Consider the following 25,087-nt stretch of genomic DNA (forward strand, 5'->3'; position numbering starts at 1 on the left):
TTTCAACCGAACCAGGAAAGACCTCAATTGGATAGACCTACAACCAATCAGAGCAACGAAGCGACGCATTGTCAAATGTCAGCAGAGCTCAACTGCACTGTGTTGCCAAGTCTGCGTTTTTTCCGCGGGTTGTTGCCACTATTATGTGATATATAGACTAGAGGATGGATACCCGACGGTACCCGACGGGTCGGGCCGGGTTCGGACAGATATTTAGAAATGACGTTCGGGTTCGGGTCGGGCTCGGTCACGTCAGCGTCAAATTTAAAACTGCTTGTTATGCAAGTAGCCAATGGGCCTGTTTAACTTGATGCAATGGTTTGTTTTTGTGATTAAAATAAATGTAAAATATTACCCTAACATACGTCTTCCTGCATGCGGAAATTTGTTTATGTCGCCGTGACAACAATGCGCAACACGTGCGTGCATATTGCCCGCGGCATCCTCGTTATTTCAGTGAGCGCAACTTCAGCGCTGCTGGCAGCAGGACAGCCTTGTAGCCGTCCACAGTTGATGCAATCCTTTTTCTGCATAAAACCTCGATTAGCCTAAACTTTGATGGATAGATTATGTCAATAGATCTCATGTTGCAGTTTAGGAACCATACAGTTTGAGAAAATTGGTAAGATGACTTTCATTTCAATAAGCATTTCAATTGTGTTACGTTAATGTTTTGTCCTGTTAGCTTGGGCCATTTTTAGACCTTTGTTCATTTAATTTCAGTTGGCTATTTGATTGGGCTCTGTGTAAGGTTTGATGCCCCATGTGCGCGCTGATGCGCTCGTCTGTAAACATTTCAGAATGCCTTCCTACAGCTGCTTAATAAAAGCGGGTTTTCCACACAAACAAACGTACGTGTCATTAGTATTATATGAGAAAAAAAAAAAGATTTTAACTGTCGGGCTCGGGTCAGGTTCGGTTACTGCTCTGTCGGACGCGGGTCGGGTTCGGTTACTGCTCTGTCGGACGCGGGTCGGGCTCGGACAGAAAAATGCGGCCCGATCCGCACTCTGATATAGACCCATGAGTGCGAATTTTAGCAGCAACCTTGCCAAAATAACACATTTTACCCCCAAACGCCATTTTTTTTTCTGGAGAAATCCCCCCAGAAGCCATTGTTTAGGGCTAGTAGTTGGCGGGGTTTTTTTTTTATTTAAAAATTGGCAACTCTGTCTGCACACGCGCTGGAATAAACGATCTTAGCCGGTGTCTTAGAATTGAATAATACACTTACCCAACATGATCATCATTTTGGAGAGAAATTGTGAAGGTGATGCATATAAAAACAAGCTCTCCATTTAGGATTCAAACAAATATAACCCAAGCCCCTTTGATGACGTGATGATTACGTTACTGTTGATCATCTGTCCGTCATCGTCTAAAGCCCGCCCTGATGATTTCATTGGTCCATAACAGCCAATGTCTGATTAACCGCTCTGATGATTTCATTGGTCCATGAAACATGATTTCATAACAGTTTCTGTTCGGGGATAATTACTCCTCTATGGAGCGAGGCCAGTACGAACCGCCTGACCTAAAAATGTTGTAGACGGGGCTAAATTCTCTCTCTCTCTCTCTCTCTCTCTCTCTCTCTCTCTCAGGTAACATTCTATACATGCTGGGTACGATTAATGGTATAAGTTTTATTCATCTCATTCATCTATTTTGTAACTATTTTAAGTGTAACCATAATCAGATTTTGTCATTAAATTCTTTCAATTATAAATGATTTGCTAACTAGTTTTGATTTGGTATTGACTTTGAAGTGTTACCTATTGCAATACAATATAGTCACATTAAAGCAGCGCTCTCCCACATATTTTGCTATTGTAACTGCGCTTATTTCCGTCGTTGGTATAAGATGCTGTGGGTGGTTATAGACAAGAAATGTACAGTTCCCTTATCGAGGGAACTTCCCACTGCGTCGAAACGCTTTGGGGATGCTCCCTAAGCATCAGCGAATCTGAAGCCTGAATAAACACTAGTCCAATCCGATTGGTCGTGCGTGATGACGTCATTGTGACGGCGTACCCGGAAGTATAAAAGGGGGGCCGGCGCATAATGGCGTCAGTTATTGCTCTTCAGCATAGCGCTCTCTGTTTGGTCTGTCTATTTACTGTTGTCTGTCCAGTTGCGAGTGTGTGTGTGAAAGATTTATTTAAAAAGTATGGAAGAGAGAAGGAGTGCATTTAGGCAGTGTGTGCATCCGTGTCCCCGTTACATCTCTGGATCGGATACACACCTGTTATGTGTGCAGTGTCTGGGTGTTCAGCACGCTCGGGCGGCTCTCGAGGGAGCCGCCTGTGAACACTGCGAGCTGCTGACACTCAGACTGCTCCGCTCTCGGCTGGCCGTGTTCGATGAGACCGGCCAGCCTCGTGAGCCCCGTGGTTCTGGACCCGCGGTCGCTGAGGCGGCTCGGCGTCGCAGATCATGGGGCTCACAGCGGGACTTGTCAGAGGGTTTCGGGACTGCCGCGCGGCACTTTCCCAATCCTCCCCTGACAGTTCCGACGATCTTCCTCCCCGTGTGGAAGCCCGCTTGGCGGCATCTTCCCCCGGGTTGGAGGGTCCGATGCTTGAGCTGTCTGATTCTGAGGAATTAGATGTGCTCAGCATCGAGGCGGGTGACGTTAAAACACCATACACACTGCTTCACTCATAAAATAAGGTGCTCAGGCAGTCCCCGAGGGGGCTGCCTGTAGTAACCCGGTGTTCTCCGTTCCCGTGCGGAAGCCCGCGATGCGGCTCTTCCCCGGGAGGGAGAACCAGATGCTTGAGCGATCTGATTCCGAGGAATTAGATGTGCTCAGCGTCGACGGAGTGAAGCAAACGAGAGCCCGCCACCTTTTAATGCAGGCTCGATCTCGCGTTGCCGAGGCAGCGCGTGCATTAAGGGTCTGCAACAGAAGTGAACACACGCTATATGTGTACATGTGATACTGTTTAGCGAGGCTTGCAGTCAGCCCCTGAGGGTGCTGGCTGTGGTCGTTGAGAAATGTCTCGTAGCGTACAGAAACGTGCGTTTTCGAGTGTTTCAGCCTCGCGCCTGTGGCTTTCATCTCGAGGGATGAAAGCCAAATATGTTGGGAACGATTCGAATCTCGCGTTGCTGAGGCAGCGTGTAGATGACGAGTAGTTGAATACATATTTAAACAGTATGGTGATTAGGGCTGCATTTAATTCTGAGGAATTTTAATTAAACATTATCTGACTTTGAGGAGTTAGATATGTCTATTCAGCCTATCATTCAGCATGTTCACGTGATGGGTGATTAGGGTGGCATTTATTTCTGAGGAATTAAATGGGATTTATCTAACTTTGAGTAGTTAGATTATCAGCCTATCATCCCAGTTGTGTTCACTATTTGGGTGTTTTTGGTGGCATTTAATTCTGTGCAATTAAATGGGATTTATCTGACTTTGAGGAGTTAGGTATTTCAGCCTATCATCCAAATTGTGTTGCTCCCGGGGAGCGTTCGAGATCGCCTCCTCTGTGGAGTCTTCTGGAAGTCGATGCTGCGATCCGCCGTCTACGACGCTCGGGCCACATTGGCTTCCAGCGAACGCATGCTGCTCTAGCCGCCTCTAGAAAGACTGCAGCTGGGCAGCAAACGCGTTCGCACACCGAAAATCCTCCCCGACTAAGCCCTGCCGGGTGGCCGCTTCAGGGGGTCGGGCAGGAGGCTCGGTGGGTACCAGAGACCAGCCTTGAGAGGCTGGTTCCCCTAGTAGAATATATCAGCGCATAGTCATTATGCTCCTGAATATATCTGTTGGGCCCTGTGTACCATGGGCAAAGGGTGCAGACTGCAGTTCAGTGTTCCACCACCGGGGTTCATCGGTGTGGCCTGGATAGTGGTGTGCCCAGCCCAGTGGCCTGCTGGCCAGCCCCCTCTTCAGAGGAGCGATCGAGGTCGCCTCCTCTGTGGAGTTTTCTGGAAGTCGATGCTGCGATCCGCCGTCTATGACGCTCGGGCCACATTGACTTCCTGCGAACACATGCTACTCTAGCCGCCTCTAAGGAGACCTCGGCTGGGCAGCGAACGTGTTCGCACACCGAAAATCCTCCCCGACTAAGCCCTGCCGGGTGGCCGCTTCAGGGGGTCGGGCAGGAGGTTTGGTGGGTACCAGAAACCAGCCTTGAGAGGCTGGTTCCCCTAGTAGAATATCTCGGCGCATGGTTATGCTCCCGAATATATCTGCTGGGGCCCTGTGTACCTTGGGCAAAGGGTAGAGACTGCAGTTCAGCGTTCCACCACCGGGGTTCATCGGTGTGGCCTGAATAGTGGTGGGCCCAGCCCAGTGGCAGGTAGGGAACAGGAAGTGTGCTCCCTGAGGGTAAAGGAGGCTATATTGTGTATCCCTCCGCCAGACAGGGAGTCCGGCTTTACGGTCGCTACCTCATGGTTCCCAAAGAGGATGGAAGGGTGCGTCTATTATTAAATCGGAGGTACTTGAACCGTTCTCTGAGGAGATTCAGGTTCAAGATGCTCATTATCCCATCGGGAGTCAGATCCAGTCCGAGGACTGGTTCGTCACGATGTATCTAAAGACGCATATTTCATATCTCCATCCTTCCTGCCCACAGGAGGCCTGAGGTTCGCTTTCGGGGGCGAGGCGTACCAATATCGGGTTCTTCCCTTCGGCCTCACTGTTAAGCACACCACTGTGAAGCACTTTCAGAGAGTGCTGGGGCACATGGCAGCAGCGTCCAACATGATACCGTTCGGCCTGCTACACATGAGACCCCTCCAGTGGTGGTTGAAAACCAAGGGGTTTTCCCCCAGAGGGAATCCTTTTCGTATGATCAGGGTAACGCGCAGATGCCTTCGTTCCCTAGTCATATGGAAGAAACCTTGGTTTCTGTCCCAGGGGCCAGTGTTGGGAGCGTCCTGTTGCCGGAAATCCGTTTCAACAGACGCCTCCCTCACTGGTTGGGGCGCGGTCATGGACGGCCGCTTTGCGAGGGGCCCATGGGAGGGCCGTCATTCCTCCTGGCACATAAATTGCCTGGAGATGATGGCGGTCTACAAAGCTCTCAGGAGCTTTTCTCCCGGACCTCCGCGGCCAACATGTCCTGGTGCGGACAGACAATACGGCTGTCGTAGCGTACCTCAATCGCCAGGGAGGGGTAAGATCGCGCCCTCTGTGCAGATTGGCGCATCTAATCCTCCTGTGGTCCCAGGGGAAACTGTTGTCCATCAGGGCAATGTATGTCCCGGGGGTTCAAAATCAGGGAGCAGACATCCTGTCGAGGCAGGGGCTGAGGCCCGGGGAGTGGCGGCTCCACCCCGAAGTGGTGGAGGCCATATGCGAGAGGTTCGGCCCAGTGGAAGTGGATCTGTTTGCGTCTCGAGAGACGTCCCACTGTCCACTGTGGTTCTCCCTCACGCATCCAGCCCCGTTGGGGTTGGATGCCATGGTGCAGACGTGGCCGAGGCTGCGTCTGTACGCATTTCCCCCGATTGCTCTGCTCCCGGGAGTCCTGGAGAGGGTCCGTCGGCAGGGGGTCAGTCTACTTCTGGTAGCACCCCGTTGGCCGACGCGAGTTTGGTTCTCAGATATCATAGCCCTGCTGGCAGGTCATCCATGGCAGATTCCTCTGAGGAGGGATCTCCTGTCTCACGCGGCGGGGACGATATTCCACCCCCGGCCGGAGATTTGGAACCTTTGGGTATGGCCCCTGAGGGGGCCAGGTACCTAGAGGCTGGCCTGTCGGCAGACGTGGTAGAGACCTTACTCAGTTCCAGGGCTCCGTCCACAAGGAGACTGTACAGCCTCAAGTGGAATGTGTTTTCCACTTGGTGTAGGGGGCGTGAGGTGGACCCAGTTAACTGCCCAGTGGCTTCAGTGCTGGAGTTCCTCCAAGATCGCTTCTCTGCGGGCCTAACCCCGTCCACACTCAAGGTGTACGTGGCTGCCATTGCGGCTTTCCACACTCCTCTGGGTGATGGGCCTCTGGGTAGGCACCAGTTGGTTGTACAGTTCCTCCGTGGGGCTCGGAGGATGAGGCCTGTGGCTCAGTCCAGAGTTCCAACCTGGGACCTGGCAGTGGTTCTCGAGGGGTTGGCTGAGGCCCCCTTCGACCAACTGGAGTCAGCGGAACCGAAAAATCTGACCCTTAAGGTGGCTTTTCTACTCGCCATCTCCTCTCTAAGGAGAATGGGGGATCTCCAGGCCTTGGCAGTAACGCCGACTTGCCTGGAGTTTGCCCCGGGTGGAGTGAAGGCCATCTTACACCCTAGGCCGGGCTATGTGCCTAAGGTCCCATCCAGGGTGGTCAGGTCTTTGGTTCTGCAGGCATTTCATCCTCCGCCTCACGTGACGGCGGAAGAGGGGAGACTTCACCTACCCTGCCCGGTCAGGGCACTCAGGGTGTATCTGGCGAAGTCCGCACAGTGGAGGAGATCTCAACAATTGTTGGTGTGTTTTGGCTCACCCAAGAAGGGGTTGCCTGCGTCTACCCAGACAATCAGTAACTGGATTGTCCAGGCAATAACCATGGCTTATCAGGTGCGCAGTTTGCCTTCACCTGTAGCCGTGAGGGCACATTCCACCAGAGGCATGGCCTCTTCGGTGGCCCTCCTTTCTGGGGTCCCCTTGCAGGATATCTGCGAGGCGGCGGGGTGGGCTACTCCACACACTTTTATCAGGTTCTATAGCCTGGATCTCCCTGCGACGCCTGGCGCGAGGGTGCTCCAACCCTAGTTGTGCCCGGTCTCCGGCTTCACACTAGGACAGGCGCTACCCTCGGTGTGGCCTAGTGGGTACTCGTTCCCCAAAGCGTTTCGACGCAGTGGGAAGTTCCCTCGATAAGGGAACGGCTCGGGTTATGTATATAACCCTTGTTCCCTGAGAGGGAACGAGCACTGCGTCGTACCGCCACACCTCGGCACGCCTGGAGCGCATGCTTCAGAGCAAAAAACTGCCGCCATTATGCGCCGGCCCCCCTTTTATACTTCCGGGTACGCCGTCACAATGACGTCATCACGCACGACCAATCGGATTGGACTAGTGTTTATTCAGGCTTCAGATTCGCTGATGCTTAGGGAGCATCCCCAAAGCGTTTCGACGCAGTGCTCGTTCCCTCTCAGGGAACAAGGGTTATATACATAACCCGAGCCGTTTTCTACAATCACGCTGATAACGTTTCTTTAGTCGTTTGGCAACCCTGCAGTCAGAACCACTGTAGGCGATCCACCCTTACAATCTGTGAACCTCAGAACTAAGCCAGACCCACATCAAGGTGAATTTGGGTCTGGGAACACACTGTTGGCAGGGGGGCGGGAGGAACGGTTGTCTTTCAAAGTCCCTCTGCACGCAATAGGATAGAGCTAAAACCAACCAGGGGTGCATTTCCTGAACAACGACCAAACTCACTGCTGAACTACTATATTACAATGAATCGTTGAAGAAACCAACTAGCCACGACTGTTTCATAAAACCGTATTGTCACAAATCTGTTGTTTCATGTTGGTTAGGGGTGGAGTAAAAACACATTTTAATGAATTATTTTGAGATTTAATTAATTCTAGATTTTTTTTTTTTTGCTATAAATTATGGACATCTCAGGATTAATTCTAATTTTTTTCAGTTATTTAGCTTTATTTCCAGATTCAATCATCAATTAGTTCTTACGTATTAGAGCACGTCCACACATGCACACTCTTCAACAATCTTCAACCTCTCTTAACAAATGCATGTATTCTAAATAAAATATATAGATAGTACTAAATGTCAGGATTTATTTAGTCCACATCATGCAAACAAGAAACTCTACTTCTCACCACAGGTCACGTGACATATGAACTATTTCGGCCCAAGAGCAATAGGTGTGAAAATGATCTTAGACCACTGAAAGCATGAGCTCACTCGCAGCTGCTTCTCTTTCTGGTTCACTGTCACTGAACTGGGTTTGGGTTATTTCAGCTGTACTATCTGTGAAACATTAAGCTTAGTTCACACTGCCCGATTTTTGCCCCGATTTTGAGTCGCCGACAGGTTTTGTGAAATCGCCGACAAATGCCCAAGATCACAGGCAAATCGGTGCTCGTGCACGCGAGTGACAATCCCGCAGTGTGAAGAATCAAAGACGCGATCAGAGAGAATCGCCGACGAGTCGCCGAGGCCGGTGAGATATTTGGCATGCTAAATATCTGGACCTGTTGGCGATTGAAACTCCTGCTGTGTGAACAGCGTTCTGACTGAAAATTACACCGACAGCCAATGAGAGAGTGAGATACAGGGCAGCAGGAGGTTCAGGGAGGAGTTATAGAGCAGAATATCAGTATTTTAATAGATATATTTACAATTCTATCAAACAGAAACAAAGGCCAAACATGTGCACATCCAGCCACAGAAGCAGCACATTACAAAATTGTTTATTTACCTCAAACTGTCTTTGCAGAACACAATCCTGGCTCCCTCTGTCTCTCCAACAATTTCTTCCACCATAATCTTTTTTTCTTTTTCTCCACAAATCAGTGCACAGACAATTTGAAGCAAACTTTGTGCAGTTTATCATTTTTAATAATAATTCCAAGTCACGCGCGAGAACTCCGGTCTGACGCACGTGTGATCTCGCGTTGTTTACTTGTCACATCGCACGTGTAGTTGGGAAACGTAGTTTGCGCACCGGAGAGAGAGAGAGTTGTCTGCGATTTTTCCTCTTGTTCAGTCATGCAGTGTGAACTCCTCTGTCGTCAAACCATCGGTCAGTGTGAACACAGCAGTGACTGAATGATAGCCCAGATAGTCATGCAGTGTGAATAGAGCAGTGACCCGACGAGTTTGAAAATCGAGCAGTCTGAACTAGGCTTTAGGGCCCTATTATACACCCGGTGCAGTGCGACACCATTAAGAGAATATAGGGACAACCCTTTTGGACCAAACTCTGTTTCATATATACTCTGATATATACAGGTCCTTCTCAAAAAATGTGCATATTGTGCATACAATATAAAGTTCATTATTTTCCATAATGTAATGATAAAAATTAAACTTTCATATATTTTAGATTCATTGCACACCAACTGAAATATTTCAGGTCTTTTATTGTTTTAAAACAGATGATTTTGGCATACAGCTCATAAAAACCCAAATTTCTCAAAAAATTAGAATATTTCATCCGACCAATAAAAGAAAAGTGTTTTTATACAAAAAAAGTTAACCTTGAAATAATTATGTTCAGTTATGCACTTATTACTTAGTCGGGAATCCTTTTGCAGAAGGGTCCGCTCACCTCTTCTCGTTGAGCAGCGTTTTTTGCCACACTTTTTCCTTCCCACAGACTTCCCACTGAGGTGCCTTGATACAGCACTCTGGGAACAGCCTATTCGTTCAGAAATGTCTTTCTGTGTCTTCCCCTCTCGCTTGAGGGTGTCAATGATGGCCTTCTGGACAGCAGACAGGTCGGCAGTCTTACCCATGATTGTGGTTTTGAGTAATGAACCAGGCTGGGAGTTTTTAAAAGCCGCAGGAATCTTTTGCAGGTGTTTAGAGTTAATTAGTTGATTCAGATGATTAGGTTAATAGCTCGTTTAGAGAACCTTTTCATGATATGCTAATTTTTTGAGCTGAATGAGTGTGCAGCAGAATGTCTATTGCTTTTAATGTTTTACGTATTAGATTCACATAGAACCACGCATAAAAATACAAATAACTGCTAAACAATAAGAACTTATCTTTAGAATAGAGGGTCAAATTTCCTTTATTAGTTCTGTATTAATGGTACGTTAGGCTTAATTATTTAACTATTAACTATTTGGTAATTCTTCAATAATTATGAATGGGTTTGTTTTCACTTTAGAATACTGTTCCAGGTTCTAAGTAACTCCTTGAGAACTATTTGGTAATTCTTTTTTAATGACTCATAGGTTCCCTGTATTCTCATTTTCCCCTCAGTCATTGCCTTAAATACAGAAATCATTTGGTATCACATAAACATAAAATGCCTGAGCCATGTTGGCAAGGCACTTAGATTGGGGATGGGGTTCCGTCCTGAACTTCTGGTTGCAGACAATACTTACATTAAAAAAAAAGAAATCATCAACATCCTCATTAATGTAGTATTAATATTGTACTGCGAGAGCACATCAAGTTTACAAGCAATGAATCTCTGCTTACAAGCGGAATCTCAATCCATTCTCTCGCACAAAACTGGACTCACAGAAATTGCGTGTGCGCTCACATTTTGTGCACTCTGCATGTGCACTCATGAATCTGTGTACTCTTTCACTAGAATTGTTTTCTCTGATTTAATGCTGCAAGAACTGCAACATTATAGCGTGGGGACACACACAGACAGAAACATTAATCGGCACATTAGCGAGTGAATGTAAATGAATATAGTACACATAACAGTAGTACATTTATCTAACAACATTAGTACTAAAGAAGAAGAAAGGGCCTCGATCTGATACTGTGCATCACTGTTAATTAGTAGTTACTTAATAGTAGTTCTTAAGGAGGCATAACTGAATTGAATAGTTACTGATTAACTAATTGATACTTAACACAAATAAAAAATGCTATTACATATTGATTAGTTAACACTCATTCCTTAGTAGTTAATATTAGTGACTTGAGTGTTAATGAAGAATTATTCATTAGTACTGCAGTAACTCTTTATTAGTTATGCATTAAGTAAGAAACAGTATTCTAAAGTGTTACCACATTTTTTTAAAACCAAAAGTGCAGTTATTGCCTACAAAAGCTGCCATATTTTCTGTTTAACTTTTATTAGACTCCAGAAAGAAAAGTGTGTTTTTTCACATTCTCTGCAGTCTGAGCGCGATGCACTGCAGCTCACTCTCGCTCCTGTCTGAGGTAAATCATTAACACCATCACCGCTTACAGTACACGTGTTTTATTGAGCTAAATACATTACAATCGGCTAAAACGAATGCTCAGGTTACTGTCCTGAACAAGCGCGCTCCTGAGTCGTCCATGCTCTTCACACTGTCCACGTGAATCGCGGACCAGTTCGACGTGCACACGCAAAATACAGTTCAATAGGGAATGCGGATCTCTTAAAGGGGCCGCACTATATTCCTACTCGTGGAATATGGACCTCCAGGTATGAATATAGTTCCTACCATACCACGACCAGGTACGGAGTGGTTCTGGTGCACTCACTAGTACACATTACCAATTTTTCATACGAACTGTGCCCTGCTCTGAATTAAACTACCAGTGTAAAAACTCCCTTTATATTCTTAAAATGAGAGAAATCACTGCTTACTCTTAATTTTTAAGTTTAGGCTTAAGAGACATGAACAATTTCTTAGATAAACATCTATGACCTTTGATACGTCTAGTCTTCATGCTGTATTGATTATTATTGAATAAGTATAGTTTCACTAATAATAAATGTACATTTGCATAAAGCATGCATATTTGTCCATACCAGTGTTGATTAGAGTATTAAACACTTAATGTAAACCTAATTTAAGATACATTTACAATTGCTAAAAATGTGTGATTAAATTGCGATTAATCGCGAGTTAACTCATGACAATCATGAGATTAATGTGTTTTGGAGAAAAAAACATTTATTTCATAATGTGATTTTCCCTCGACTATTCATTCTTTTACTTCAATAAAAGGTTAGATTATTGCTAATGTTTTGAATGAATGATCAAAAGAATAAACAATGAGGATTTATTACTACAGCCATCTTTGATCATATTTACTGGGGTGTAGGGGTGTCCATGGTTAACCGATTGACCGATTAACCGTTAAAAATTGCGTAACCGAGTGAAACATTTTTCTCGGTTAAGTGGCGTCAATGACGTGCCTTGAATTTAGTTGTAATATATGTTTGCACCCCTATAGACCGCCAGAGCGCTCCCAGACATTTGTAGTATCCATAGGGTTAGGATAGTATCCACAAGAAGAAGTCATGACCAGCTTTCTAAGCGGGCAAAGAAAGCGTGGGAGCACTTTAAAAATGAGAGTGACGGGGCGAAATGCAAGTATTGCAATGCAGTGCTTACCGCATTTTTCAGGCTATAAGTTGCTCCGGAGTATGAGTCGCATCAGTCAAAATATGCGTCATGAAGAGGAAAATAACATACGTCGCACTGGACTAAAAGTCGCATTAGGGCAGAAGCAGAGCGCGAGCCGCGCGCGCTGGGCATAACGGAGCAGAAGAAAGAAAGTTTGAAGTGAGAAACTTGTGAATGACTAGAGAAAAGCAGACGTTACTTTAACTGTAATGAAGAAAACAAAAAAGCTGATCGCGGACTGAAAGCAAGACGGCCAGAGCTGAAGGGACGAGTCCACAGATGCTTGAACTCTCTGCCGGGAGAGGCTCATCAGCCGCGCGAGTCAAACGCTGAGTCTGTGTGAATCATTCTCGGCTGCATATTTTACTAACGTTACATGCTCTAATCGTGCAGGCGCCCTCGCGGCCACTCGCATTGCTCGTGAACTGGAGCGCATCTCATCCTAATTTAACGAAACTCAGCGTACGCCTCGCAGACATGAAATAGATCTTAAGAAACTTGAAATGTCTTTTAACAATTTAAAACGAAAAGAAATAGGCTACTCTCTGATTGTGTAATCCATGATGTGCATTTCTCTCTATAGGCGCGTTCACTACGGAGATGGCGGTCGTCAAATTAATAAGCTAAAAATAACCCTGACGCACACTATGGTTAACCGAGTATTAACCGCTAAGGGCCTCGGTTAACGGTTAATGAAAAACTTGAAAACGTGCAGCCCTACTGGGGTGCCAATAATTCTGACCGCAACTGCGTTTATACTGCATGAGTAAATATATCTGCATTATATCTATACACATGCATGACTATCTGATCACACACACACATCAGAAAACATACCAGAAAACCATTGATGGTTTTGAAGAAAAAGTGCAATATCATTAAGGGGAATAAAATGGAATGGAATGGAATCGAAGAAGCCTCTCCGTTTTTGAGAACGCAGTATTGGTGTATTTAAAATCGTACATTTTGAGGTTGAAATCGGCTTGTTTTCGGAGATTCTAGCACGCAGTAGGGGCGTCATTGTCCCCGCCCTCCGAGGGAAGCGTGGCTACATATCATGCAGCGCTCTGGCCAGCTCTAGCTGATATCAAAATTCAATGAAGATGGACGCCGCAAAGATGATCGCAGACGACCTGAGCCATGGCCGTTACACCGAAAATGTTTCGAAGCACTTCTTAGACAAGCCGGATGCTTATGAACAAGCGCTCACTTGATGGGCATAAAGGCAGCGAAATGGGGAAAATCCGTAACTTTGACTGTAAATGCTACACGAGGAGAAAAGAGAACTCTCTGCATGGGAGACAGTCCTGTAGCCATAAACTTTCTCCAGACATTACGTACAACATACGGCTGGATTCTTTAGCTGCGGAAAAAGAGTGGCAGGACATGCAAATTATTGGACATTTAGAGGCAAACAGACGTACAGCGCAAACTTCAGAGATGGTTACATCACCGAACAGCATCGAGATCTGCAAGAATACTTTTCTGTTTCAAATCTGGTGAGTTTCATTCTAAGAACACGTAGCCTACACGTTATCTCATGTTTAGGCCTTCCCATATCTACCTATTGTTATTAGCTAGCTCAGTTTTAATTGTAATTGTTAGCATCGTATCACAGGGGGTGTGGCTTATCTAAATGAGATGTAAATGAGCCTTATTGTCACTCCCAGCAGGTGAGAACAGGTGAGAACTGCAAAACTTCAGAGGCTGTTTTCTCTCATTTACACTTTTCTAAAGGCCTAAATTCAGATGGCCACAACTTCTCAAAATATCAGATTTCATGTGTTACACATCGTTGGAAAGCTTGGAGACTACACTTTCAGAATCTGAATAACTCGAAATGCCTCAGAAACGACTTGTGTCCCTACTTTCCGTGACTGGTCACCTATATGAAAAGCAGCAATTCCTTATTTATTAATCAAAATATTGTAATATATTAAACACAATATATTTTTGTATTTTCAAATAAACTGTTACATCTTTTAATATATTGATTATTCATATATAGGGAAATATATTGTAATGACCCGGCTGTCAGCGCTAGCACCCAGATGTATTGTGGATATTTGTTTGTTTGGAGATTACTAATGTGTAATTTTAGCAATATGGTTAAGTTTTGTTAGTGTAACAGTTTTACTGTGGTTGTGTTTACTTTGGTTATGCTCAATGAAGACAATGCGTAGGGAAGAGGCCTCAGGATGATTTATTCTGCAGAAATACACAGAGCACAATCATTTTTCTGAATACACGTCTCTCCCCTTCACTCTGCTCGTACAGCACGGACAAGCAGCACGCTAGAAGAGCGAGAGAGAGCACATTTGACCCAGTCTGCAACAAATGTGTGTCTAAAGTTATGTGCAGCAAATGTTACTCAAATTAAAGTTGCAAAACATAAAATAATATTATAAATGAATTAAAACCACAAAATATAGTGAGCCATGAAAGAGTTCACCATATGGCAAATTAAATAATATAAAAGTGACAAGATTATGTCCCCATTGTTTGTTCGTATCAGTAAATGAATTTCATTTTAATTTCATCATTAATTAAATGTACAGTCTTGTTCAAAATAATAGCAGTACAATGTGACTAACCAGAATAATCAAGGTTTTTAGTATATTTTTTATTGATACGTGGCAAACAAGTTACCAGTAGGTTCAGTAGATTCTCAGAAAACAAATGAGACCCAGCATTCATGATATGCACGCTCTTAAGGCTGTGCAATTGGGCAATTAGTTGAAAGGGGTGTGTTCAAAAAAATAGCAGTGTCTACCTTTGACTGTACAAACTCAAAACTATTTTGTACAAACATTTTTTTTTCTGGGATTTAGCAATCCTGTGAATCACTAAACTAATATTTAGTTGTATGACCACAGTTTTTTAAAACTGCTTGACATCTGTGTGGCATGGAGTCAACCCACTTGTGGCACCTCTCAGCTGTTATTCCACTCCATGATTCTTTAACAACATTCCACAATTCATTCACATTTCTTGGTTTTGCTTCAGAAACAGCATTTTTGATATCACCCCACAAGTTCTCAATTGGATTAAGGTCTGGAGATTGGGCTGGCCACTCCATAACATTAATTTTGTTGGTTTGGAACCAAGACTTTGCCCGTTTACTAGTGTGTTTTGGGTCATTGTCTTGTTGAAACAACCGTTTCAAGGGCATGTCCTCTTCAGCATAGGGCAGCATGACCTCTTCAAGTATTTTAACATATGCAAACTGATCCATGATCCCTGGTATGCGATAAATAGGCCCAACACCATAGTAGGAGAAACATGCCCATATCATGATGCTTGCACCTCCATGCTTCACTGTCTTCACTGTGTACTGTGGCTTGAATTCAGAGTTTGGGGGTCGTCTCACAAACTGCCTGTGGCCCTTGGACCCAAAAAGAACAATTTTACTCTCATCAGTCCTCAAAATGTTCCTCCATTTCTCTTTAGGCCAGTTGATGTGTTCTTTGGCAAATTGTAACCTCTTCTGCACATGCCTTTTTTTTAACAGAGGGACTTTGCGGGGGATTCTTGAAAATAGATTAGCTTCACACAGACGTCTTCTAACTGTCACAGTACTTACAGGTAACTCCAGACTGTCTTTGATCATCCTGGAGGTGATCATTGGCTGAGCCTTTGCCATTCTGGTTATTCTTCCATCCATTTTGATGGTTGTCTTCCGTTTTCTTCCACGTCTCTCTGGTTTTGCTCTCCATTTTAAGGCATTGGAGATCATTTTAGCTGAACAGCCTATCATTTTTTGCACCTCTTTATAGGTTTTCCCCTCTCTAATCAACTTTTTAATCAAAGTACGCTGTTCTTCTGAACAATGTCTTGAACGACCCATTTTCCTCAGCTTTCAAATGCATGTTCAACAAGTGTTGGCTTCATCCTTAAATCAGGGGCCACCTGATTCACACCTGTTTCTTCACAAAATTGATGACCTCAGTGATTGAATGCCACACTGCTATTTTTTTGAACACAACCCTTTCAACTAATTGCCCAATTGCACAGCCTTAAGAGCGTGCATATCATGAATGCTGGGTCTCATTTGTTTTCTGAGAATCTACTGAACCTACTGGTAACTTGTTTGCCACATAGCAATAAAAAAATATACGAAAAACCTTGATTATTCTGGTTAGTCACATTGTACTGCTATTATTTTGAACAAGACTGTACATATTTCAAACAAATAAAATAAAAACATTTGATATAAATGACATAACTTTTGCGACCAGACCTCACTCTCGTTTCTGTATGTAACTCAGACTTGATATTAAACTCATTTCAAACATTTCTCAACATATAACAAACAATCGGACATTCCTGCAGAAATAGAGCACAATCAACTTTCTGGAATAGAGTCTGGGAATCAACGTCACTGCGCGTTGCATTCTGGGCAGTCGCCGCCATGTTTTAGGTCACGCTCATGAGCGTACAATGATAACAAATACGAATCACTAGAGAAAAAACGACTGTATTCACGTTAATACTTTTTAAGAACTGCTTGCCCTCACTTGGAATGATTGTACTAATATTTGAATCTCTTGCGTACATGAGCACTCAGTCGTAATGCCAGGACATTGTACATATTCATCTCATTTCATACAATCAGAAATCATACGGTCGTATATATCGCACCACACACACACAGGACTAACGTTACACATTGATTTCTCTTTCGCAGTTTTTTTTAAATATAGCCTAACGAAAAGGTCTGTATCTGATATTTAAAATAATATTGCTTGATCTCAGCCAGTGGGTCATTTGTTTGATCAACATATATCATATCGCAATTCCATAGCGTAACGTTAAATCATAAGGGATAACATGAGAGTAGGGCTCGTAATGCAGCTTTGAAATTATTTGAATTGTGAACGCAACTTTAGCCTAAACAGTTTTACTGGACTTAAAAGGTGCAAGTACAAGATTTCTTCTACTGAGAGAAGCAATGAAGAATTTCCAGATGTATTTACATTATTTATGGCATAACGTTACGCATATGCGGTTCAGAAATCAGAAATCTGTAATATATCGGTTATGAATAATAAATAAATATACAAATTATAAAGACACATTTTGGATAAGCTGTTTATTTTCATTGAGGTTTACTTTCACCTGTTGTTTCCAAGCTGGTAAACTGACAAATTGCACGTCATTTGAGGGTTTTTAACCCCACGCAGTTCATGAGAGCGGCTATAGCAGTCCACAACACAGCAAGCGTACACCATTAGAATGTGTTTTTAACTATCTAACACAAGTTTTTACGTCTACCTACACTACTACACATTCGCTGATGTAGTATCTGTGTCCTAAAGTCTACGAATGAGATCCAAAGTGCTGTTTCCAGGAGGGAAAGCTAAACAATCACACTCAATTTGCAATTAGGTTTCTACTCCGGTCGTGAGTGCGATTATGGCAGTTAATGACACAACACGCGTTCACCATTATAACTGTTTTTAGCTGAATTAGTTCTACTTTTAGAACTAAAAGCATCAATTTCCTATACAACACAGTACCGACAGCGGCCACCGTGACCTAAAGTCCCAAAATGCATTGCGTTGCTTACGTCATGATCCCAGACTCTATACCCGTCTCTCCCCTTCACTCTGCTCCTACAGCACGGAAAAGCTAGCAAGCAAAAACATTTCTCGGTAAAACATTCAGTTTGATAACATCACAGCCTTACACCACATTTAAACATTCTTTATCTCATGAAATAAATGCGTGATATCATTTAACACACTTTAAAACGTCCTTACCGCTCGTTAGAAGAGCGACAGAGAGCACGTTTGACCCAGTCTGCAACAAATGTGCGTCTAAAGATGGCGCTGTTCGCACATCGCAAAAGGTATCGTGCGTCACCGATATGTGCTCCATACAAGACAATTTCTGCATGAATGGTTCCCACTAGAGTTAATTATGTACACTGAACCATTATGACCCAGAAAGAACATATTTAAACAAAAATAAAAGCACAAGAAATAAGTTTTGATAAAGTGCATTACATTTTATTTTATTTTTTGAACCAGCTACATTAGCAAAGTTATGCGTGTTTATGTTCAAGTTAGTTTGGGTGGGTTTGATTCATTACTGAGTGAGAGAGGTGTGTAGTGGAGGGACATGGGCACTGACTGTGTTAAAAGAATAAAAGGATAAAGAAGACGATATTTCCTGCTGGTCTGTTCTGCTGTGCTTGTATTCTCAGACACACTCATGGTCGTGCGGTGTATGGGACGCGTGTGCTCATATCTTCTGTTAGCAATTAACTTAGTGCAAGTTTATTAGCTTAGCTCACATCAGACCAAAGTTCTTCAGAATAACTGCCGGTTTTTACAATATTTTCTTTGCATAAGTGCTGTGTGTGCCTCAAACACTTTGACCTCATCTGGTTTTGACTTCTGAAGATTGTTCCAGTGAATCAGTGCTGTGAAACATTAATCACATTAATATTAATATTTGCTTATAGGACATACATGTGAGTTACTGTACAAAGTGATTTTTTTATTTGTTTTATTTACCACAATATAATAGTCATTAAAGTGTGAAATGTGCACAATTTAATATTATTTATACTAATTTAATAGTGGCTTTCATGTAAGGGGTTCAAACTATGTTGCTTTCGTTGAGTATCAGTGAATCCATCAGTGAATCAGTGAATCCATCAGTGAATCAGTGAATCCATCAGTGAATCCATCAGTGAATCCATCAGTGAATCGGTGAATCCATCAGATAATTAATCAGAGAATCAGTGAATCCATCAGTGAATCCATCAGTGAATCCATCAGTGAATCAGTGAATCCATCAGTGAATCCATCAGTGAATCAGTCAATCCATCAGATAATCCATCAGTGAATCAGTGAATCCATCAGAGAATCCATCAGTGAATCAGTCAATCCATCAGTGAATCCATCAGTGAATCAGTCAATCCATCAGTGAATCAGTCAATCCATCAGTGAATCAGTGAATACATCAGTGAATCGAGAATACATCAGTGAATACATCAGTGAATACATCAGAGAATCATTGAATCCATCAGAGAATCAGTGAATCCATCAGTGAATCAGTGAATCCATCAGAGAATCAGTGAATCCATCAGTGAATCCATCAGAGAATCCATCAGTGAATCCATCAGAGAATCCCTCAGTTAATCCATCAGTGAAATCCATCAGTGAATCCATCAGTGAATCAGTGAATCCATAAGTGAATCCATCAGTGAATCCATCAGTGAATCGAGAATCCATCAGTGAATCCATCAGTGAATCCATCAGAGAATCAGTGAATCCATCAGTGAATCCATCAGTGAATCAGTGAATCCATCAGTGAATCCATCAGTGAATCAGTGAATCTATCAGTGAATCCATCAGTGAATCAGTGAATCCATCATTGAATCCATCAGTGAATCAGTGAATCCATCAGAGAATCCATCAGTGAATCAGTGAATCCATCAGTGAACCAGTGAATCCATCAGAGAATCCATCAGTGAATCAGTGAATCCATCAGTGAATCAGTGAATCCATCATTGAATCAGTGAATCATGACATGTTTCAGTGTGTGATTGACATTGTGTTGAATGAATGGAAATGATTCATATCTGTGTTTCTTCTGCTTTCAGTGCTGATGGCCCTCGTTCAGTCTGGACTCACTCAAGGTACTGTACATCACTGCAGTATTTTTTAACCAATATGAATTTTGTTATAGTAGTTTATTTGTCTTCATGGATACATCAGGATCCTATATTTGTCTCTTTGCTGATGTTGTATGTCCATGTATATTTCACAGAATCATCTGACAGTATTTCCTTCTGCTGCAAAACATTACAGGAATTTGCTTTTTATTCAATCAAACGTTTCAAAAGATCTTAATTTTCAAGAGATTATAATCTACTGTATGAAACAGAAATGAGTTCTGCCCAGTGTCATTAAGATCTTGTGCACCAATGCTTCCAGAGAAAAGAGCTTGAGAACAGACAGCAGGAAGTTAGTAAGTTCCCCATAGAGTGTGTATGACGTCACATTAAAGGCCAGCCGGCAGTTCACATCACACGGGTTACCTCAATAAATACCCAATAGGATTTCTCATAGGCTTTTGGATAATCGCTAAAAAAAAATGTTTTGATACTTTCACACAGGGCCAGCGAGTGTTCAGTGGAGAGATAGGTCCGTCGCTCTGATTATTACTCTGTTCAAAACGGTTTGGACATGCGGAGGACTTTTTGTTACCAAACAGGGCATTGATTTCATAAATGTTGACTGTAGAGGACACCAGGTCTTAAATCATGTTTATCAGGCATTTTGGAGACACAACAAGTGAATAGGGGGAAAAAAATCAATATTCCTATGAAATATTACATATTATTATGAAAATGTTGCCAGTTATTACTCCTATTATTACACTTCTTTTTTCATTACAGAACACAATAATATGCAAATTAGATGCAGTGTATCGATACATTGTATTAAATGGGGAAATCCAAGTCCATTTTACCCACATATTGCATAAAGTAAGATGGTATATCAAAGCATTCAGTTATATATTTTATAACATAGCTCAGAATCATCTTTAAAAAAAAGTTTGTTTAAAAAAAATCCTGAAACTTAAAAATGTATTCGTAAATTAAACATTTATCCCATTGCTTTTGCCTTTACATGCAATTTAATTTCATTAAACATGCTAACATGCTAATTGTGTTAACATTATGCTAACAACATGCTAATTGTGTTCACATAATGCTAACAACATGCTAATTGTGTTAACATAATAACAACATGCTAATTGTGTTAACATCATGTCAACAACATGCTAATCGTGTTTTCATAATAACAACATGCTAATCGTGTTAACATTATGCTAACAACATGCTAATTGTGTTCACATAATGCTAACAAAACATGCTAATCGTGTTAACATAATAACAACATGCTAATTGTGTTAACATCATGTCAACAACATGCTAATCGTGTTAATATTATGGTAGCAACATGTTAATCGTGTTAACATCATGTAAACAACACGCTAATCGTGATAGCATAATGCTAATAAGCATGCTAATTGTGTTAACATCTTGTTAAAACATGTTAATTGTGTTAACATTATGTTAACAACATGTTAATCATGTTATTTTAATCTCGTTAAGATTATGCTAGCATCCTAATCATGTTAACATCATGTTAACATCATACTAATCATGTTGACATTATGTTATCATCATGTTAATCATGCAAGCAACATGCTAACTGTAGGGTAACAACTGAACATGCACCATTTCTTCAGGAATTGTACATTAACTCTTTCCCTGCCAAAACGTAATTTTCTGTTTCCGTGTTTTCACTGTTAAATGTTAGGGGGCGCTATTACGCATCTTCTGAATGAGTAAAGCATCTCCTGATTAAAACACAGGCGAAGAAGACGCAAAATAAAGTTTCCGCATGTAAGCAGATTCATATGTAAAATAACGGGATCATCAACATTAAAGGATTAGTTCAGTTTAAAATGAAAATGTCCTGATATTTTACTCACCCCTCGTCATCCAAGATGTTCATGTCTTTCTTTCTTCAGTCGAAAAGAAATTAGATTTTTTGAGGAAAACATTCTCCACATGATGGACTTCATTGGGAACCGAAATATTGAAGGACCAAAGGAAGAGCTTCAGAGGCTCTGACCGATCCCAGAGGAGGAATAGGGTCTGATCTAGACAAACCATCGGCCTGTTTTCAAGAAGAAAAAGAAAAACATTTATCTACTTTTTAACCCAAATTGCTCATCTCGGAAAAAGTAAAAAAAAAAAAAAAGAAAGAAAGAAAGAAAGAAAGACAGACAGACAGACTTGTTCTAGATTTATAATTGAATTTATAGTGTTTTCCTCATGAAGAAGCTTTGAGTTCCTGACAGTGATCTGCAATGCTTTTCAATATTTCCTTCTGTTTCTCAGTGAAACCTGTAGTGAAGGTGAAGCCGGATCAGCCAGTGTTCAGTGGAGAGAGAGTCACTCTCACATGTGTCATACCGGGAGGAGGAGACACTCAGTGGACATACAGATGGTTTAGAGATGGACAACCTGTCTATACATCAACACCAACAGCAGAGATCAGTTTCACAGCTGGTGTGTCTCTCACTGGTGTGTATGACTACAGTGGTGAATTCAGCTGTAGAGGAGAGAGACCAGACTCACAGACAGACATCAGTGATGCTCTTAAACTGACTGTATCAGGTGAGTCTTCATATTCACATCTGTCTAATGATCATCTAAATCCATATTTTAACTCTTATTAACCACATCTGTTAGAATAGACTGAAGAGATTCACTTTTAGTCATTATTCAGTCACTGCACGTCTTGTGTGTGTCGAGCCATTCTTACTATTCTGTGGCTTTTCAGCATGGTTAACTTTATATAAAAAATGACATTACCATGATTTAATAATTTAATCTGAAGGTCTTGTTGCACTACAAGAAAAATAAATTGGTCTCAGGATATTATTCTTTAATAATTAGAAGTAGCTGCATGTAAAAAATCCTATATATGTTACCAAAGAGAAGTTTATAATTTGAGCTCAATCCAGTTATGATATTTTGATGAAATATTACGAGGTCAAAAACAAACAAATTATATGCACATGGTGGATTGTTCCAAATCATAACATGCATTTAGAAAGTACTTAGGATGTAATTTATTGTTGTGCAGATCATTTTCCCCAAAGAAAAATTTTAAGATGTTCAGTTAAAGATTTTTTATTAACATTTGTTATATTACATTGTCTCAAGTCAAATTAAAACGCATGTATTGAATTTTACACATCGATAATCATGTTTAAGGATTGTTTTCTCTTTAAAATATAAAAACACTTTAAAAACTATTTTCTACAATATGAATAAACTAATATTACGTCTGTATTATACTTTTAGAGCTGTGGGAGATTAGATCCAATCACAGTTAAACAAAACCAAATGTACACATATAGCAAAGAACACGGATAAGGTAGAGTAACACAACAACAGAAGCAGGAAACTCAATCCATTACAGCGTCATTGGGAGTAGCCATTTAATGTTAGAGTTGTTTCAATGACTGTATCTTAAACCTTATTTCAATACCAAAGGGGGTCGGGCCTGTAGGTGTGAAACATTCAAGAATGGCGTGCACCAAGAATGCTTCAGTAGTCATAACACACCACACTTATTGAGATAATTCCAGTAACTCTTGAGATTTTTCTTCAAACAAAAGTGATAAAAGTAATTTATTGATAAATCGGTGTGTGCTGTATTTAGTTTTACACCATAGATTGTAGGGTTATTGATAGAAAGATGTCTTACCTTTTGTTTTGCTGCATTTTTAAAGACGCTAAATAAGTGTTTTACAAGATCAAATGTAGATCTTTGCTGTATTCAATATAGCATACCACACCACAAATATAGTACGATTAAATAATATACATGTCTCAAGAAAAGATGATAATTTTAAATCATCATTTTTATTCAATCAATCAAATTCACAGGAACATGTGAGCAAAGAGAAGCTGAGAATAACTAGAGTTCGCAAACATTACAGCAGATTCTACAAAACACCGGTTGTTAAAGTTTTTTGTTTGTTTTGAAAAAGTGTAAGGAAAACACACACACACACACACACACACACGCACACGCACACACACACACACACACACACACAAACAAATATTACAGTCACGCAGCAATACAATGAGTGGTCATGTTAAAAAATGGTAAATCATTTCAAAACTGTGATTTCAGGAGAATTGTAAACAAAATCAAACAAACACAAATATAAATATAAAATAAATATAAAAAAACAAAAATGTCAAGTGTCAAAACTATTACGTGCTAATATTTGTTCAGGTTTCAGAGTCAGATGATCACTATGAAAAAACGGTGTGACTTGTGTGAACTGATGAAGAACACTAACACTGTTAAGCGTGTGGAACAATATCAATGCTCAAACTAGAACCCAACTCTGATGTGACAGAATTTATTGCACATAAAACTGTAAATGATCTCAGCTAGCAAATACAAGTGAAATATGGAACGAACTAATTATTACCTATATGTTAAAACATGATGGTATTCTACTGATGAGGACCAAAAACTGCTTACCACATGTTTTCATAAAAGAATAACAAACATAAACACAATGACGTAAAACACAATGTCTGTTTTCTGGATTAGAATCTCTACAGACACCTAAAACACTGGCATCAGAGTATTGGTGTGAACAGAATAAAATTTAAAAAAGGCATGGATCATCATACATTTCGTTTAAAATTGCTACTTATTTAAGAGCACCTACTTATTAACCGTCATTCATTTTCTCAATTATTGTTTAGAGACATACACAAAAGATGTGTGTATCTATGATGTTAAACTAAGTGCAATAGTTTCGAAGTGTAATATTGTACATGTTGAAAACAGCAAGACTGACTTTTCATGCCGATGTTACGTAGACTGACCGGAGAGATGTCCTAAAAGAAATATAGATTGTTTGACATGTAGAAGTACTGTCATTTAATTGGTTCATGATTTCATTAACACTTATGAACATGTTTGACCACAATCAGAGAGTAGTCTTTATAAACTGAACAAAGAAACACAAATGTAAATAGTGTCATTGACTACTGAACAATGCCATTTACAAATCACATAAACTTTCACAATAGATCAGTATGTTCTGTGTTCTTTATAGCTAAATGTCTTTTTTCCTATATGGCGTACACACATTCGTAGTAAACTGACCTCTTTACTTTTGTGCCAAAATAATACCTATATAAAAATTATGTTTGACAAATGTGTGGAACTATGCATCATAGAGCTCATAGAGCTAACCCTAACCCTAACCCTAACCCTAACCCTAACCCTAACCCTAACGGTATGTGACAGCCCCTAAAAAAAAAAAAAAAAAAAAAGTAAATAAATATGAAATATCAAAAATGCACACAAAGATTTTTAACTCATCTTCTGCTACTACTACACGCACAAACAATGTAAAATATCTAACTGCATATTATATTGTGTCACTTTGATAGAACATCCCATTATCTGTTTTTTGGGGGGGTTAAAGAAGATGGTAATAT

The 25,087-nt window shown here is 41.4% G+C and overlaps 1 protein-coding gene across 1 annotated transcript in view; it reads left to right on the top strand.

Annotated features, from left to right (window-relative positions):
• The first annotated feature begins 2,433 nt into the window (after nucleotides 1-2,433).
• Nucleotides 2,434-25,087, top strand: part of LOC137082127 (Fc receptor-like protein 5) — a 38,973-nt gene continuing 16,319 nt past the window's right edge. The window contains exons 1-3 of the mRNA XM_067447695.1: nucleotides 2,434-2,569; nucleotides 19,625-19,660; nucleotides 21,941-22,219. Of these exons, the coding sequence (XP_067303796.1) occupies nucleotides 2,434-2,569; nucleotides 19,625-19,660; nucleotides 21,941-22,219 (451 nt within the window). The remainder of the gene's footprint in view (nucleotides 2,570-19,624; nucleotides 19,661-21,940; nucleotides 22,220-25,087) is intronic.

This window comes from Pseudorasbora parva, chromosome 1 (genome assembly GCF_024679245.1).
Source record: "Pseudorasbora parva isolate DD20220531a chromosome 1, ASM2467924v1, whole genome shotgun sequence".
NCBI lineage: Eukaryota > Metazoa > Chordata > Actinopteri > Cypriniformes > Gobionidae > Pseudorasbora > Pseudorasbora parva.